This window comes from Rhodnius prolixus, unplaced genomic scaffold (genome assembly GCF_049639745.1).
Source record: "Rhodnius prolixus isolate KJV_2025 unplaced genomic scaffold, Rpr scaffold_6, whole genome shotgun sequence".
Classification (NCBI taxonomy): Eukaryota; Metazoa; Arthropoda; class Insecta; order Hemiptera; family Reduviidae; genus Rhodnius; species Rhodnius prolixus.
This window is the reverse complement of record NW_027411634.1, coordinates 18,625,153-18,642,335: the sequence shown is the minus strand read 5'-3', so window position 1 is coordinate 18,642,335 and position 17,183 is coordinate 18,625,153. Positions and strand designations below refer to the sequence as shown.

Sequence of the window (17,183 nt, the reverse complement as noted above, 5' to 3'; positions counted from 1 at the left end):
TACATCACCATTTTGAGCAAATTAAGTTTGATATTTCCAAATTGACCGCCAATCCAATAAATCTCAAACTTCACATAAACACAAAAAAGTTCTAAGAGTAAGCTCTGAAATACAAAAAAAAAAATTGTCTCTTCTACGAATTTGACTTAATTATTTTTGAGGTAACGAGTAATAATACCGTTTGATGTATTTTATATATTTTTTGAGACATGTAGATGTGCGTGTTAAATAAATATTTAATTTTTTAACGTCAACAAGTGTACTACTGTAAATTTTGTTATCGCAATAAACATAATATTTAAGCGCTCTTCAAAATGCATTGGTAAAGATACCAAAATATCGAAACGTAAATATTTGTACATTTTATTTATTTCCGAACTTTACGAAAATCTTAAAATAAGTATTACTGATAAAACATCTTAGCACTATTTATGGTGGAATTTTCATCACCGAAGTTAGTAGTGAAGTTAGTACCAGTTTTGGGATTGGTTATAGAAAGTAATGTTTCGAAGTTCAGGCGATTCTAACGCTTTTTGAAATGACAATGGTACAGTTTTTCCCACATAATTACTTACGGAATTCAACTTGAAATACTCAGCTAAACTGGACATCCCTAAATGAGTAAGACGCACAGCACGTCATTCGTAAATATTAGCAATGACAAGTCATTCCTTCTACACCATTCTTTTTTGAAAAACATCACCATATTGTTTATTTACCTCTGATTGAATAGTTAAACAGTTTAGTTTGTTACGGACATGTAGATTCATAAAGTAACAAACCTGCGGACAACATACTTCGCACGTATTAAATCTTGAATGTATTACTGCAAAGTGCCTAATCGTTTGCAAATTCCATCCTGGCTGACGAAAGTCTAACTGACTCAGGGAATTACATAATGGAATTTTTCGCCAGAATAATTAGTCGGTGATTAGCCCTATAGGCTATAATTCTATATTTCACAGACTATAATGGGAAGAATCTGACCAATCTGTATAGATTTATTAGAACAGCTGTCCCATCATGCCTCTGCGAACATCAGTCACCTCAAATTTGGGCGATATACCAACAGTCCTCAAATTTTGTTTGTCCTTTATTTGAGCGAAAGTGGTCGTATCTGATTCAGTTCTGAATTTTGCGAATTTATTCAGTTGGTGCAAGAATAATTATTGTACGAAAACTTTATTTTATTCTTAAGAAAAATTGGCCTTAACCAACTATAAATATTCTAAATTTTTTTTTTTTTTTTTTTGCGCATCAACAGCTGAGGTTATTAGCGCCCGAAGCTTTTTCCAGTGCACTGCCGGCCTCCGGACAGTGTTCTCTCGTTACAGACAACACTGTCCATCACCGGACAGTGAGCTGTAAGAAGCTCCTAGGAAGAGAAAATCTAAGGGTCAGCTGCTGGATTCGAACCCGTTGTGTTATTGTTTTTGTTTATAGTTTTTTTGTTAGTATTAGTTTTTTTTTTTGTTATTTTTAGTAACATTAGTGGTAAGTGTTAAATTTATTTTCTGTCATGTTCTAAAAGAATTAGTTGTAATTAGATTATAAGTTAAAGCAGCTTTAGTTTATTACGGAACATGGGTCAATAAACTACAATAGGTTCCCACCTAGGAATCACACACCCATACTCTCTAAAAAATCATTTTTTGTCTCTAATAGCTAAGAAATTAATAATTGTTGAGAAAATCCGCACTCTAGGATATAATAAACTTTGTATTTTAGCATTAAAAAACAGATTAGTGAGTTCGGTATAGAAATTTTTGACTTCACTAACTTTGCCATCACCCACTACTAACTCAGTAAGTTTAGTTAGAGTCTACGATATCGTAAGTGAAGTTGAAATCTCTACATCAAACAGATTAATCTAAGATGAAGGTTGAAATTCCGAAACCGGTCAGGGATACAATAAATATGTGGATAAATTAAATCAAAGTTAACAGAAATTCTCTAAAAAACACAGGTGTCTGCACACTTTCACTATTACAAGGTACCGTCTGTAACAGTTTCAGCCGTTGCAAATAGTGTTTAAATAGGCCATGTTCTATTAATTACATTGGTCAGTTAAACACACGTTGGTTCCTTTCATTAATTGTGGAGAAATTATTGCTTCTTTAGGAAACCATTTGAGATATATTTCCAAAGTGATTCCCTTCTATCTAAGCCACTCTTTTTTAGTGTAGAATCTAAGTGCGAGATGGAGTCGTAAACTAAAATTATATTTTATCCATGGCTACTACCTTCTATATCTATTTTTATAGTTAAAAATATAAGCTTTCAAAACGGTATGAGTTCAGCTCATTGGAAACATGAATTTCAAGTAAATAGTACGAAAATTGACTTCAAGTATTGTTCAAGTACATGCTTACAAATAATAATAATAATAACAATAAAAATGGTAAGATTTTTGCTCAATTGTGTTTTCAATAAAGTTAATTGTTCCTTTAAACGAGGAAAAAATATTGACCGTCTCAGAAAAAAAAAAATTACCAATTGCGTTTTCCATCAATTAAAACTGTAAATTTCAAAGTATACCCCTTTTTCAATAGATCTGATTGTGCTTGGGATACTCCAAGTATTATTTAACAATAAGATATTGTTCTGAATCTACCGTTACTTGACGTTTTAAAAGTATAAGGTTACTATTTATTACCCCTTCTATAATCTTTAGTAGCAACAATACCAACTATACTACTCGCAAACCTAATTAGAGACCAATGACCCAGCAACTTCCACAAAGAAATATTTCTATTTATAATGCGTCAGCGTCACATTTGAAATAGGAATACCATGAGGTTTGATTTCTTAGGTTACAAAAAGGGAATTTTAACATCATAAAAAAAAAGCATAATTTTCATAGATTTCAGGCCGCATTTCATGATCAGTATTCATATAGTTTTTTCGAATGAGTTTCATGCTCAGATAAACTAGTATATTTGAAAAAAAAAACAGGCAGAGATCTGGAGATAGGACATATCAAGAATGTTAAACTTTACGAAAGATGTGAGTCAAGGATCTTGTTAAATCAGCTTCTTTTTTACCTCTTATTTAAATGATCTTCAAGATATGCTGATATGGCGGCATTGCATTATAAAATGTTAACATCAATTTATTGTTATTAAATTGTATAAGGGTTGATCGTCAAAAAATGACGGTTGAAAAACAACCCAACTTTGACAATTTTTTTCTCTTTTTCTACAAAAGATAAAATTCCCAAATTTTCTTTAAATTTAATGATGAAGTCATGCCTCGAACTCATATATTGCAGAGATTGATTGATCAATTGCAAGCCTATTGCCAAGATTGGGATCTAAATATTAATCTTGCTAAATCTAAGATTGTGGTGTTTAGCAAAGAAGGTAGCAAGCAAACTGTCGAGAATTGGATCTTGGACTATTAAAGGAATGAATATAGGAATTCTAATTATAAAGGATTAAATATTTGGGGTTTAATTAATCCTTAAATTTAATCTTTAAAATCACGCTTAAATGAAAAACTCTCTGCAGTTGAAACAACCTATGTAAAAGAATAGTGAAGTAATCGCTTACTATTCAGACAGAGTTTGACTACCTAACTACCAATTAGGTGTCGAGGGCGTTGCATTTCCTTTTAATTTAACAAGTTAAAATTGATTGTTACCAGAAACAAGACTTATTTATTCGTGACCAACCTTTCACTTACTACATGAAAGTTTAAAACTTGATTCACTTAATTTAAATTTCAGATGGTTACAAAATATTAAATGTAAACGCTGATTTTTGGAAATAAAATACTGATGAAGATACTGTTTTATTGCTGGTGCATAAAATGCACTATATTGAAAGTGTTAAGAGTCACATATGTATTTTGAAACTCTTCCAGAAGAAGAAGTTTTCCGTTTATTAAAAAGTTCGAAATAGATTACCGTAAGTAAAGGTAGCATAAAAATATGGATGTTTTCATGTTAAAGAATTTAATTTTTTAATAATTAAAATTGTTTACCTAACATGATTTCCTTATCTCAAACATTCAATGATGGAAAATCGCTTTCCTGCTTTCGTTTTATTAAAAACAAGTTATATAAAAAAGTTAACTTTTCTTTTTTTCACTTGAAAAAAGTAGGTGCGGTTGTTATTTATTTGTTTGTGCATAAGATTTTTGTTTTGGAGTTTTAATAATTTTCTAGCTTGCACAATTTTTTTTAAAGTCATTTTAGTATTGTATTTTTATTTAAAAGATTTCTTCTGACAGACGTTTTGCAAACCATTGTCATTAATGTTTCTGCCATTCTTAATATATTTTTTTCGTTTATATAATAAAGAAAGATTGCTACTGCAATTACGATTATAAAATATTAATACTTGGCAAAAATTTACCAATTATAACAATTACCGGAAGAATAAGTCGTTTTATCAAATTTTTTAAATTCTGGCAGATTTCGGATTTTCATCCATCATAAAAGTTTGGTTCACTAAGTTTTTGTAGAACTTTTTTTTTTCACTTTTAAAGTTTCTGCCACTTTGTGATGTCTTCAAATTGTACAAATTAATCTCATCTCTGATGACGGAAAATGCGAAAATGGTCAGAATAATAGAAAGAAAACATTTTCTAATTGTTTAAACATTCAAAGAAATCATCCGAGAATCATTATCCATTAGCATATTTATTTCTCTTTCCTCATTAAGCAAAAGTACTATAACTATATTTTGTGATTGTACATAGCTTTTGATTCATTGAGCCCGCAGGTACTTCTCGCGGTCACACTAATATACATGATTAAATCATATTGCAAGATTTGCTGATTTGAAAATGTACACAACTACAGAACATTCATTCCTACGAAAATAAGAAAAAGTAAAAACGCTAAGACCTTTGCAAAATCCTGTTAGTTTGGAGTAACACACACACCTTCATGTTTGGGTAATCAATACATTATGTAACCATAATAATGCTAATGAAACGAAACGCCTTAAGTAGAAAAACTGTTTATTAAAACAAATGAATTATCTTCTTTATATTTCACATATTTCATTGTTTGTCTTCATGAATGGGAACACTTCTTTGTAGAGAGGAGAAAGGCAGTCTGTTTTTGAAAATTGCCTGCAGACATACACTGTGCTTTCAGCTTTATTAACATTCGTAAGTCCAACAATCGCCCTCTCGAGTGAATTTTAAAATTTATGACCATGACCTGTTTAAAATACAATGACCTTGTAATGTATAATGCCTTATTGAAAATTTGTAAAATTACCATTATTCATTATCATTAGAATCTGTCCGTTCATCAATTTAAATTTGTAAATGAAAAATTCCAATTCTATTTTTAAATTATTGTTTCCCCGCAAAGAGAAAATTATGTTCAGTAAATGAATTTCGAAAAATGTAAGATTTAAATAATATTAATGGCCTAATAAGTTTTATATCTTTTCAAATATCAGAAATATTTTAGAATATGGATCCTGTATTTCATCTACTTATAATTTTAAACATATATCAAGGACAGAAACAGTTCAAAATAAAATGAATAAAGTATATTAAGTTTAAACTATGCTCTTCCTATAAGGATAATTATGTTGATGATGTAAGGCTCACAGTACAGATTTCTAAATTATCTGTTAGACGTGCATTGCATGTAATGTTTGTTTCCAAAGTAATTTACATTGCAATAAAGAGTTCCGAACTACTATTAATTTTAATGTATCAATACTCTTCAAAAAAAAGTACACTTATCTTTAATCTTTCTCGTTCAAAATTTAATTATTTATAAACACTCTGGAGTATCTCAAATAAATAAGACAAATCAAACGCTATTTGATATTTTTCACAATTATTTGAAGGGAATAAAACATTATTTTAAACATTTTTAATGATTTCTTGGATCTTAATTTTTTTCCTGTTATCTTGGACTTTTATTTTTATATCTTTACTTTTTAATTTTTAGGGAATTGATCTATCCGTGAACATGAAGGTGTGTAATTTCCATTTTAGAAAGAAATTTCTCTTTTTGTTTAATCTACTTTTTGTAGATAACAAGTTTTGATGCCAAGGTTGGAAAAGATATAAATATTATATACCAAGTTGAAGACTGAAAATAAAGTGGGAACTTACACACCAAGGCAAGACTAAGTATATGACTGCGTCCCCAAGTAATGAATGTAAAATCGATGGTTAGTCACTGGAAAAATTGATTAGCTTTAACTACTTGTAGTTCATAGAAAAGTACAGGAATAGTAAATTAATAATTGAGGATAAAAAAGGTTAGCCGCAAGGATTTGTGGAGAAGAAGAAATTCGGAGATAAGGAGAAATGTCTAAACAAAGTTCATAGTCCTGGACAAACATGAAAATAATGTGGTTCAGGCATGTTAAAAGATTGCAGAAATATGAAATGGTAGAAAAGAGGAATATATTAACGAGATCATAGCTAGCAGAGGGTTCTGCGCTTATGTTTAACGCTGCCCAATAGTTTATTAGAGCCAATGTTGTCATTCCTTTTGTTTTAATTACTGCTTTATTAATTTTATTAGAATTTTTTTATTCATTGATCACTGATAATTTATTATATATTTATCTATTGTTTAGATATAATATGAAGGTAATCGCCTATTTTTTTAGAATTGACTTCCAACAACCAATTAGGCCGCGGACAAGGGCGGAAGCGTATACTTTCTAATAAATAAGAAGTAGGTGGTCCACGCAGAATTCCAACTGGCAAATCTACGCTTCATGAACACTACACCAATACCGCCTCTATTTTTATGATTATTTTGTATATTTTGAATTATGGAATTTTCATTTTATTGTTTACATTTTATATTCTTATGTTGATAAAAAAAGGTCAATTGCTCCCATAAATAATAAATAAATAAATAAAATAATTACAAAACCTATCTAATCAACTGAAGTAAGTGCTCTTTTTTTAGGGGCTTACATTATTAAATGTCCACTTATAGGTTTTATATCGCAATGATGTAGCAATTTAATGATAATGCAACGAATTATGAAGAAAATTTACAATATTACATACAAATTAACAAGTTTTTTACATTCTCTTTCTTTACTAGTAACAGAAACAATTGCGATTTTGCAGATTTGAGTTTTTTCTTTTTCTCAGCCAGATGTAGTGAGAGAGATTGATAAATTCATCGATCCTGGCAAGAAAAAAAACCTAAAACCTGTCTCTGTAGGCCTGCTCTACGGAAAGTAGAGTTAGATTTTGCTCTCCTTTGCCGTATAAAATATAAATTATCATTTTTAATTGCTGCAGCTCTAAGTCTGAGAAAACTCTATCAACAGAACTACGATCTTACAAAATTGATTTGCTCAGAATTTCCGTAAAAAGGTCTGCATCAATTTTATTAAAACTTCATACATACTACTTTTTATTCATCCACCAAAATTATACCTATTTCATTTATTTATTTTTTTTATCTAAAAAAAAAAGTAATTTTTATGATATGTTTTAAGAATCTACTATTACAAGTAGTACTGTACTTGAGTGACCTAGTCTTGACGGCTGGATTAAATGACGAATTATACGAGCAAATAGAATCTTTACCTCAACCAGTTAGCTTTTATTTGAGCGAAACTAAATGTTTAGAGAAAAAATAGTATTAATAATTACAAAAATAATATTTACATTTATTTTAGTAGCATTAGAAAAAAGTCTTGTGCGAGTTCCCATCAGACTTTTTATTTGTATTCAAATTCACCAAAATAAAGAACTTCAACTGGAACTATAGTTTTTCTTTTCGTTATAATTATTATTACTTTCCCAATTAATTTTATATAAGACATAAATAATTACTACTATTAAGAAAATTTCATTAAACTTAAACAAATAATATGTGAGTTTCTACAATACTAGAACAGACAGTTAAGTAAAATAACTGCAACAATTGCAGGTTTTAACTAAATGAAAACAAATACTAAAGGTTAAATAAATTATTAGTTATTTAGCGTTAATTAAGGCATTTAAGGTCTCTTTTATGTCATGATATTAAAATAATGACTATCAGGTTCTAGAAGGCACTTTCAAGGTTCTTATGTTTCAAATAGTTCCTTAACTAATCTACTGTTTCAATTAATTCTTATATATTTATTTTTTTACTCTCCTAATAATAATCATCTTGCGATCAGGTCATAAATTTTCAATTTATTTTAACAGGGAAAAGAAATCGAATTATTTTTAATCAACCTGCATGAGAAAAAAAATGTTTCGCTCGTGATCTATTTGGATCAATGTGAAGAGCACGTGTCAAAAACAAAATGTCACATTAAGTTTCGATGCTAATGAACTTCTGTTAGGTTTTGGCAGAAATTGGTTTAATCGAAGTGCAACTTAACTGAATGCATTATTTAGTTTTTCTTGAATCCAACTACATTTTTTTTTAACATTGTTCACAACTTACTCGCCTGAATTTCGCCACTTTATTTGAAACGTTTTACAAGAAAATTCATTGCTATAGTGCTTCAGTAAACTCTTATATAAGGATTACTTCTAAGGTACTGGCTCTAGTATAATTTACTGTTTAATCACCAACATAATATCAAATATATTGTAAACATTGCAGGAATTACAAGTTAGAGTAGAGACTGGTAAATAGGACAATCGATTTTAAAGCAAAATTTTTAGGAATGTTTTTGAAGAAGAATTGGCTATAATCTTCAAATACTAACTGCAAAAGTTTAAACCTAATTTCTTTTAAAAAACATTTTCTGAAAGTGTTATTATTAATTTTTAACGTTAGGTACAAGCTGGCCTTCCCTCAGCCGAAATTGAGGAGCTCCTCAATCATACACTTTTTTTATTTATGAGGTGAAATAATAGATCAATCCCGAAAACATTTGGAGGAGGCAGCGTAATAATTATCCCTACCTTCCAACTCCCTACTCTTCCAGAACTTTGTTAGGCTTTGAGAACGATAGGCATTTCTGCAAGAACATTGGAAGTAGAGCTGTTTTGGCACCAGCGAGTTGTTATCCCCATCTTCTGACGCCTTCTCATCTCCGGAGCCTTTCTTAATTACCTGCATAGTTAACAGGTTAGGAACAGAACTTTCTGGATTCATTGGAAGTGTTCCAACAATGAAGTAAAAGGACATTAATACTAATTATATTAGTGTATCATACTGAATTTGGGTAGTAAGTTCTTCTAAAATTCCCAAAATGTTTCAAATATAAAAGGCAGGAGAGGATTATGATATTTAAAGCAAAAAGGTGCTTATAGTTATTGGAATTGTTTTAATATTGCAATTATGACAACTATTCAAGTTTTCACTTGAAGTCTTGTTTTTAGCAGCTGTTAAGAAAATTTTATTATAGAATTTATATTTTCTGATAAGAATTTAAACTCCCCTTTGACCTTACTCTTATTATATGTGTATTACTTCTAAGGTACCGGCTCTAGTATAATTTATTGTTTCTCCACCAATATAATAAATTTCTTCTTTATTATTAATTTAGAAAAATTCTGAATCCTCATATATGTCAGCAGATTTAATAATATCCATCACCGTTATGAAGAGAAATATTTTAAATTCAATAAATATTTCATGTTTAAGGAAAATCTATGATTCAGATAAATTTTAGGAACTCCTCAATAATGTTCAAACAAATTCAAAACTAATAATAATATCCTGCTATAAATTCTAGCCTTATTTGAAAAATCTTGCATGAAGCGATAAAATGATTTCGGTATCTCATGGTGATAACATTAACTGATCATTAAAACAAAATTTTTCCATGAGAAACTTGTAATGTGAATATTGATAATTTACCAAGGCCAGCACCTGCGAAAAATAAATATTTTACAAAAATGACAAAAATAACTTTAAAAAAGATTGTTTCAATATTTAAATAATTGTTTTTAAAACAATATTTATTAAATGTAAACATTGAAATGAATTAATGTCACAAAAAAAAGAAAGTACTTTTGATCCACTTGTCATTATTAAAGTCAACAATTTCAATCTGGAGCTATATTTTAAAGTGCTGAATATCATGGTCATCTTAGAGAAAATTTAGAACTACAGAAGCTCCAGTAAACAGTATTAAAATTAAATATTTTGCGAGATGCTTTTTAAATGAATAACCTTTTATTTTATTAATTTCGAAAATAAGTTACAACTGAAAGTTGCAACCCTCCTTTTCGAACAAAAGTTCAAGCAATAATTTTTCTATACCACAGGATATAAGTAAGGGTGGTCTGATAGCAGATACTCCCAATTCATGAGTCATTTTTAATCATACTGAAAGAATACGTATTTTCTAGTTTCTACACTATAGAGGTTTTCACTTAAACTGATGATTAGGATCAAATAGATTTCTATTTGCGAAAGTTAAAAGAGATGAATAAAAGTATTGACCTATGGGCAGAGAAGCGTATTTTGAAGTCTTTCCTAACACATCCATATAAACAGGAAGTAAGCGTTTAGACACTATGATTATTTTAAAATATCGTACACATTAAAACTTTTTATTATATAATCATCATCTTACAAATATTTATAAAATTTTTAACTTATTTTCTCTAATGTAGTTGTTTTGGGGTTAACGATGTAAATGTATGACTTTTCAGTTAATTGTACTGGTTTTGGATACTCTAGAAAATTGCCCAGTTACGGAATAACTTGCGTTTTTGAAAAAAATAAAATAAAAGAAGACGAAGCACTTCATTATCATCAAAATTATGGGCTATTAGTCCTAAAAAAAAATTAATTGAAACTGAAATAAATTTTTAGTTTTACTTATTGACAACTACTTCATTAATTAGTATTTATTCAGACTTTGATTATTTCTATGTGCTATTCATTTATTTTTTTTAAAAGCTCGACTAAAATTAATGGGAGTGTTGATAGGTGATGTCTTTTTGTTCCTATACTTAAATGCGATTTTTATATTTAAATTTGTGGATTTTTTTCTTCCAAAAGATGTATGATTGTTTAAAAATATTCATTTCTTACTAACATTGGCCAGCTTACACACAATAACATTTTAGAAGGATATCACTTCTATTCTCATATATACACTTCCAGTTATAACTAGCATCGATTTCTGAAACAGGAAAACAGCATGAGAATGCATGGATATTTCATCGAGGTCTAATTTGCCTTTTTTCAAATGCTGCGATACTTTGCCAGAGGTCCATTAATCTTTCTTCTTTGTGCCCTTCAGATATTCATACAATGTTTTTCTATTGCATTTTTTTAAAAATCTCCTATAGAAGTTGATCATCCCTAGAGAAGTCCTAAATTCGTGTACAGTCTCTGTAAGCTTGTATTTCATTATAGCTTTAACTTTTTGGGGAAAAGGTTTGGGCCTGGTAACCAGGAAATTATCTGTTTTTACTCGAAGTCTCAATTTGTCCGATATTTAAAAAAAAAAATGTGGAGGACGACGTCTGCAATCTTCTTTAGAAGATGAAGCTAATTAAGTTATGAAAGTGAATCCTACAACTTAATTTGTAAATCTTCAAAAGGTACTTGGAGAATTTTAGCACCAAACGGTGCGTTAAATTAGAACAATCAGGTGGTTGTATAAAAGCAGTTTTTGGTTTGACTCTTTCTGCTTCTGAAATCCGTAAGTATACTTTAGGATTTTATTTTGTAATGCAGCAAAAAATCTTCAATTCTAACAAGCCTATGATATTTGGTCGAATACTTTCTGAAAGTAAGATTGAGAATGTCTTCGCTAGAATGTAAGGTACCTTGAGAATTAGATGGAAATATTATTCTATTCCAAAATTAATTGAAATTATTTTTTTGATGACTTGTATCTAATTGTTTAGGTCTATAGTAAAATGGATTTATCTGTTCACAACTGTGTCTATAAAATGTGAACTTTGTTTAATATTACTAGGCAAACATTTGGCTTGTTAGTATGGATATTGTTATAAAACATCTATGAATTTGTTTTGTACTGAAATAAATTGTGGTAATGACGTCTTTGTAAACAGAGATCCCGCTAAATTGTTTAAATTTCATATTATCATTTAATACATTGATGTGCCTTAGGAAATCAGCACTTAGTATAATATCCTTACCGAGCTTATAAAAGATCATTTAAATTCTCTTCTGCATCCTAACTCTTACTTAAGGTTTTCCACACCAAATGTGGGTATTTCAGAGCCATTAGTGGCGTATAGTACAAAATTTGGCCATAGAATCTTCTCTTTAGAGTCAACAGTAACTTCTGAAACATATTCCCTAACATCAACAAGGAATTGCATCTTAGTTCAGGAAAAGCTCCATGTACAAATGACCACAGATTTTGTGTGACTTAAATTAATACAATAGTGAATATCATCTAGCATAAATTATCTTTCTAGTAGGATTGGAAACACTCGAATTGTCAATAAAATAGGATTATTGGGGAAAATAAAAAATTATATAGAAACTGTAAATTATTATAAATATATTTACCATTAATCGAAATAATTAAGGAGATTATTACATGCAACACTACTCACAATACATCAATAATGTTCGTAATAGTTTCATTGCTTTCCAAAAACTACAAAATCTTTTTTCTCGCTTGTAATTAAAACTGTCCGGTAGGACAGTTGTATAAGGATTGATCGTCAAAAAGTGCACGAAAAAGCGTAACGTTAAAAAACACCCAACTTTGACAATTTTTTTCTCTTTTTCTATAAAAGATAAAATTCCCAAATTTTCTTTAAAATATAGGGCAAACCCTCCTTTATAACTGTAATTTTTTTGCAACCCCCAGACCTAATAGATTTCGAGAAAAAAGTTGCCGAAAATGAGCAAAAACGGTATTTTCAGAAATTGTTGTTGTTCTTCTTCTTCTTCTTCTTGTTGTTGTTGTTACCTTTTTTGTAAACTACGTAGCGCCTAAACGCGAGAACCGATTTTCATGAATGAGGTGACATTCGATTCGGAATTTTATGTAGATGTGCCTTTTGGGGGTCTCGACGCTGTACACCGAATTAGAGAGGAGTTAGCCCCCTTTATGTAAGGCCCCCTTCAAAATTATTATTACTAATTACTCTGTAAATCTTAGCCCGATTTTAATAAAATTTGGTAGGATGATAGAGTTAGGGCTCCCCTACGTAACATTAAAGCGGCGATCTGCTCTTACACTAGTTAAGGGGAAGTATAGCAATCGTTTCAAATTATCGACAAGTGAACTGATTTTCATGAATGAAGTGTCATTCGAATCGAAATTTTGTACAGATTTGCACTTTAAAAGTCTCGTCGCTACGCCTCATATGGAGGGGAGTTTGCCCCACCCAAGTAAGGCCGTTTCTAAAACTATTATTACCAATATTTCTATAACGCTTTGTCCGATTTTGATAAAATTTAGCACGAAGAAGTGATTAAAGCTCCTCTACATGGCTGTGAAGTGCCATCATGCTCTTACACCTACTAAGAGGAAGTACTGAAATCGTTAAAATTATCAATGGGTGAACCTATTTACATTAATGAATTGTCGTTCGATTCAAAATCTTTGCCTCTTTGCCTTTTAGGGAGAAGTACTGTAATCGCCCGTTTATTTTTCTTACTCCTCTTAAAAGGAAGGTCTGAAATCGCAGTTTAAATTTGCTTTTTACGTACAAATACCTTCCTATTTTATATAAAAAGGCTTTCTCAAAAAAATTGTTATTGAGGATGGTTTGGGGACCGCAACTATAATCATTCTTTAAAAAGATCTCTCCAGTGGTAGTTACGGTTCCTACTTAACACCTTATCAGGTTATAATGATAGAATTGCTTATTCCAAATTTAAAAAAAACAGTAAAGCAGATATGTAACTTAGCAAAATAGACAAAAATGAAAATCTATCCAAAAGGTACAAAAATCTCCTTAACAAAAACTTACAGTTTAAAAAGTTAAGTATAAGGGTTGATTAAACGCCAAAAGGTACACAAATCAGCAAGTACCCAACATTTCATTCAAGCTTAGTTGATATAATTTAAGTAATTTTGCTGCATTAACTTTTCCTTCACATTTTTTAGAATTTATTAGATGTCACAGAACCTTATGCTGGCCATTTTCATCTACAAAAAATTTGTTCAAGTAGCACTGTAGATTGACTGTAATATCTATTAATCTATAATAATCAAACTATTAATTACAGGTTAAAAAGAAAACGTTATAAAAAATAAAAAAAATTACGAGGCTACAAAATTTAAAAACTTTTTTAAAAAAATGCTTACACCAACATACATCAATGATTTCGATTATTTTATTTTTAATAAAAATCGTCTGTTTAAGTTCATTCTTCGATTAAAGTAATTGTTACTTTATGTAGTAGTCAAACGTTTATAATAATAGGTAATAATTATCTGCCTTTATAGAAAATAATATAGTTTTCTTCAATCACACTCTCAATGTAGCTGTTCTTCTCACAATGTTATATATATGTTATGTAATATAAAATAAATAAGTATTGCATACTTTTAGGACAGATAATTATTCCAGTATTTTACTGTAAGTAAAATTAAATTACAATTGAGAAATGAATAATTGTTGAATAATCTACTTGTTATTAACTGTGTGTTATTTGTGCTCACGAATATTTCGGTAAGACGAATTCAAGTCTGAAATATTGTTTTAAATCCTCCGTGATTCAAATTTAAACAGTAGCCGACTCTAACTTTGTCTTTTTCTACTTTAACATGCATGTATAAGATGTGACAACTTCAGAATAAAGGGCATATTAAAGATAAATCAGAAGAATAATAATTATTTGGAATAGAGTTAAAATAAAGTACCTATTTAAAAACGAAGATATAATATACATTTTATCATAAGTATAACCAAATAATATTATGAACGAACTGGCCAGCATAAGGGTCTGTGACATCTAATAAATTCTAAAAAATGTGAAGGAAAAGTTAATGCAGCAAAATTACTTAAATTATATCAACTAAGCTTGAATGAAATGTTGGGTACTTGCTGATTTGTGTACCTTTTGGCGTTTAATCAACCCTTATACTTAACTTTTTAAACTGTAAGTTTTTGTTAAGGAGATATAAATAATGTAAGCACTTTAAAAGAAATTGACTTGAATTATTTGAAATTCAAATTTGCAGAAGCTGCGGTGTTTTGAGAATTTATTATCATTTTGCAGACAAAAGAATATATCCATTACATTTGTTTACATTTACTTAATTCTTAAATGTTATATTATTCATCTTTTATTTTTTAAACTGGGATAGCTGGGATAGGTTTAAAAATCTCCTTTTAATTATGACAGAAATAGGGAAAGTCAAGCATTGAGCAAGACACTTAATATAATACTATTATTTCTCGTTCTTATGAAATTATGTTTTGATATAAATGTTTCAAAATTTTTAGAAAAAGATCCTATCTCCCTAATTCATTTACTTCGGATATGATGTCTGAAAGTTTAATCCCTATCTACTCGCCCAGAACTGTCTTAAACAGGGTTTTCCTTGGAAAATATTTTAAATAAAAGTACATGTACGCATGAGAAATACCAAGTTTAAAAAAAAAACCTCCGGGAAGTTTTCAAGAAAAAACCTAATTAAAAAAAAAATCGTTTCTTGTAAAGAAGCTATTTATGTGTTAGGTAGGTTAGATGATTCTGTCTTTAAGCTTACTGTCGAATGACTACAAGTCGAAATAACAAATTTGTACTTACACCATTTGTACTTACGCCATTTTCTATTTTTGTCTACACACATATACCACAAACCAATTTCTAAAAACTATTTTTTTCGGGCACAAGTGACTACAAAACTCATATCTCCGGTGGAAAATCTGAACGATCGCAATAACCTCTCTTATTATGAGTAAGAGAATGTAAAAATTAATACTGATATTAAAAAAAATAAGTAGAAAACAGCATTCTATAAAAATTGTTACATACAAATATAGTTGGGTAGATCAAACTAGATCTGAACAATTACGGTCCTAGCGTAAGTTTAATTTTTTATCTTAAGTTATTTTCATGCATTATTCCGAGTTCTGGACGTTTTTTATCTAGGCAGCATTGTTTTTATTAACATTAAACAAAGCAATTATGAAAAACCTTGAAACACGGACTTCCAGTTTGATTTGATATTCATTCCTTCTCTACTAGTGTCTAAATTGGTCAAAAAGGCTGATAAATTAGTAAAATGTTTATAGATTCTAATTTCAAATTTTAAAAATCATAAACTATAAATTTTAAAAAATCAAAATTTCTATCATTAAAATCTGAAAAAAATTAAGTCTCATAAGAAAAAAAAAACGTTCATTTTTGTTTTCTTTCATGCTACCAATCATTCGGATAATGTACGATACAAAAACTAAAAACGAACAAATAAATTAGATCTTTGAGGTTTAAAAATATAAGGCCATTTTTATATTCCTTTCGCATATTTTGGGAATGAAATGTTTCTAATTCCGAGAGAGCTAATCAACCATATTGAAAAATTTAAAAACATAAATCCGCTTAAATTAATAAGCTCATAGAGCGATAATAGTTATTTATAAGTTTACAGAAATAAAAAATAAAATGCACAGTGGTATTAGTGAAAGATTACCAAACTTTACAAAAGAGAATCTAGGAATTATTGAATTCTTATATGGAAATATTTGGAATGGTTTTCTAAATATTCACCTTAAGGGAAACTATTACATAAATATTGTAAAGATAGTTTGATTAATTCTAATAGTATTCCATATATCTGAGCGTTATTTGCGTAATTATATAAAAATAATTAATTTTTAACAAAACAAAATAAATAAAGTAAAAAAATAAATTACAAAATTGTAACAAATATTTGTATATAAACATTGCTATTTTTTTTATTTTTAAATTAAAAAATGTTTTAAAGCAATTAAGAAATACAATAAACATTCTTAGTGAAATTAAAATAAAATAAAACTTAATTATTTAATAATCATCATCATCTTCATAGTCGTTATAATAACCATCATCTTCACCATGATGTTTACTTAACATCTGGGCCACTGACATCATTTCATTACCACCCGCACTTTCGTCTATTTCTTCATCATCTTCATCCACATCCTCGTCGTCCACTTTAAAAATAACAAGTATAAATTTAATATTTTCACTTATAATAAGAGTTCAAAGAGAACATGTAAGTATTGTAACATAATTTAAATATTAATAAGGTAAAAAACTCTCAGAGATAAGTAAAAGAAGCAAAAGCTACATGATACTATCGAAATACGGACTAGTGTACATCTTATTAGGAATGCTG

At 29.2% G+C, this 17,183-nt stretch overlaps 2 protein-coding genes and 2 long non-coding RNA genes across 4 annotated transcripts in view; 1 reads left to right on the top strand and 3 right to left on the bottom strand.

The window, feature by feature from the left end:
- The window catches only part of LOC141460780 (uncharacterized), a 37,641-nt gene that overhangs the window by 16,111 nt on the left and 4,347 nt on the right, over positions 1-17,183 (top strand). The window lies entirely within an intron of this gene.
- On the bottom strand, positions 4,952-7,813 carry LOC141460808 (uncharacterized). Its single transcript, XR_012462378.1, has 2 exons — positions 7,621-7,813; positions 4,952-5,173 (listed from the first exon to the last, which is right to left on the bottom strand). It is a non-coding gene; the product is annotated as an uncharacterized lncRNA (long non-coding RNA).
- On the bottom strand, positions 10,080-12,516 carry LOC141460806 (uncharacterized). Its single transcript, XR_012462376.1, has 3 exons — positions 12,025-12,516; positions 10,950-11,036; positions 10,080-10,685 (listed from the first exon to the last, which is right to left on the bottom strand). It is a non-coding gene; the product is annotated as an uncharacterized lncRNA (long non-coding RNA).
- The window catches only part of Brf (Brf RNA polymerase III subunit), a 40,071-nt gene continuing 37,863 nt past the window's right edge, over positions 14,976-17,183 (bottom strand). Inside the window, exon 14 of the mRNA XM_074141099.1 lies at positions 14,976-16,998. Coding sequence (XP_073997200.1) covers positions 16,850-16,998 — 149 coding nt within the window. The 3' untranslated portion in view covers positions 14,976-16,849. The remainder of the gene's footprint in view (positions 16,999-17,183) is intronic.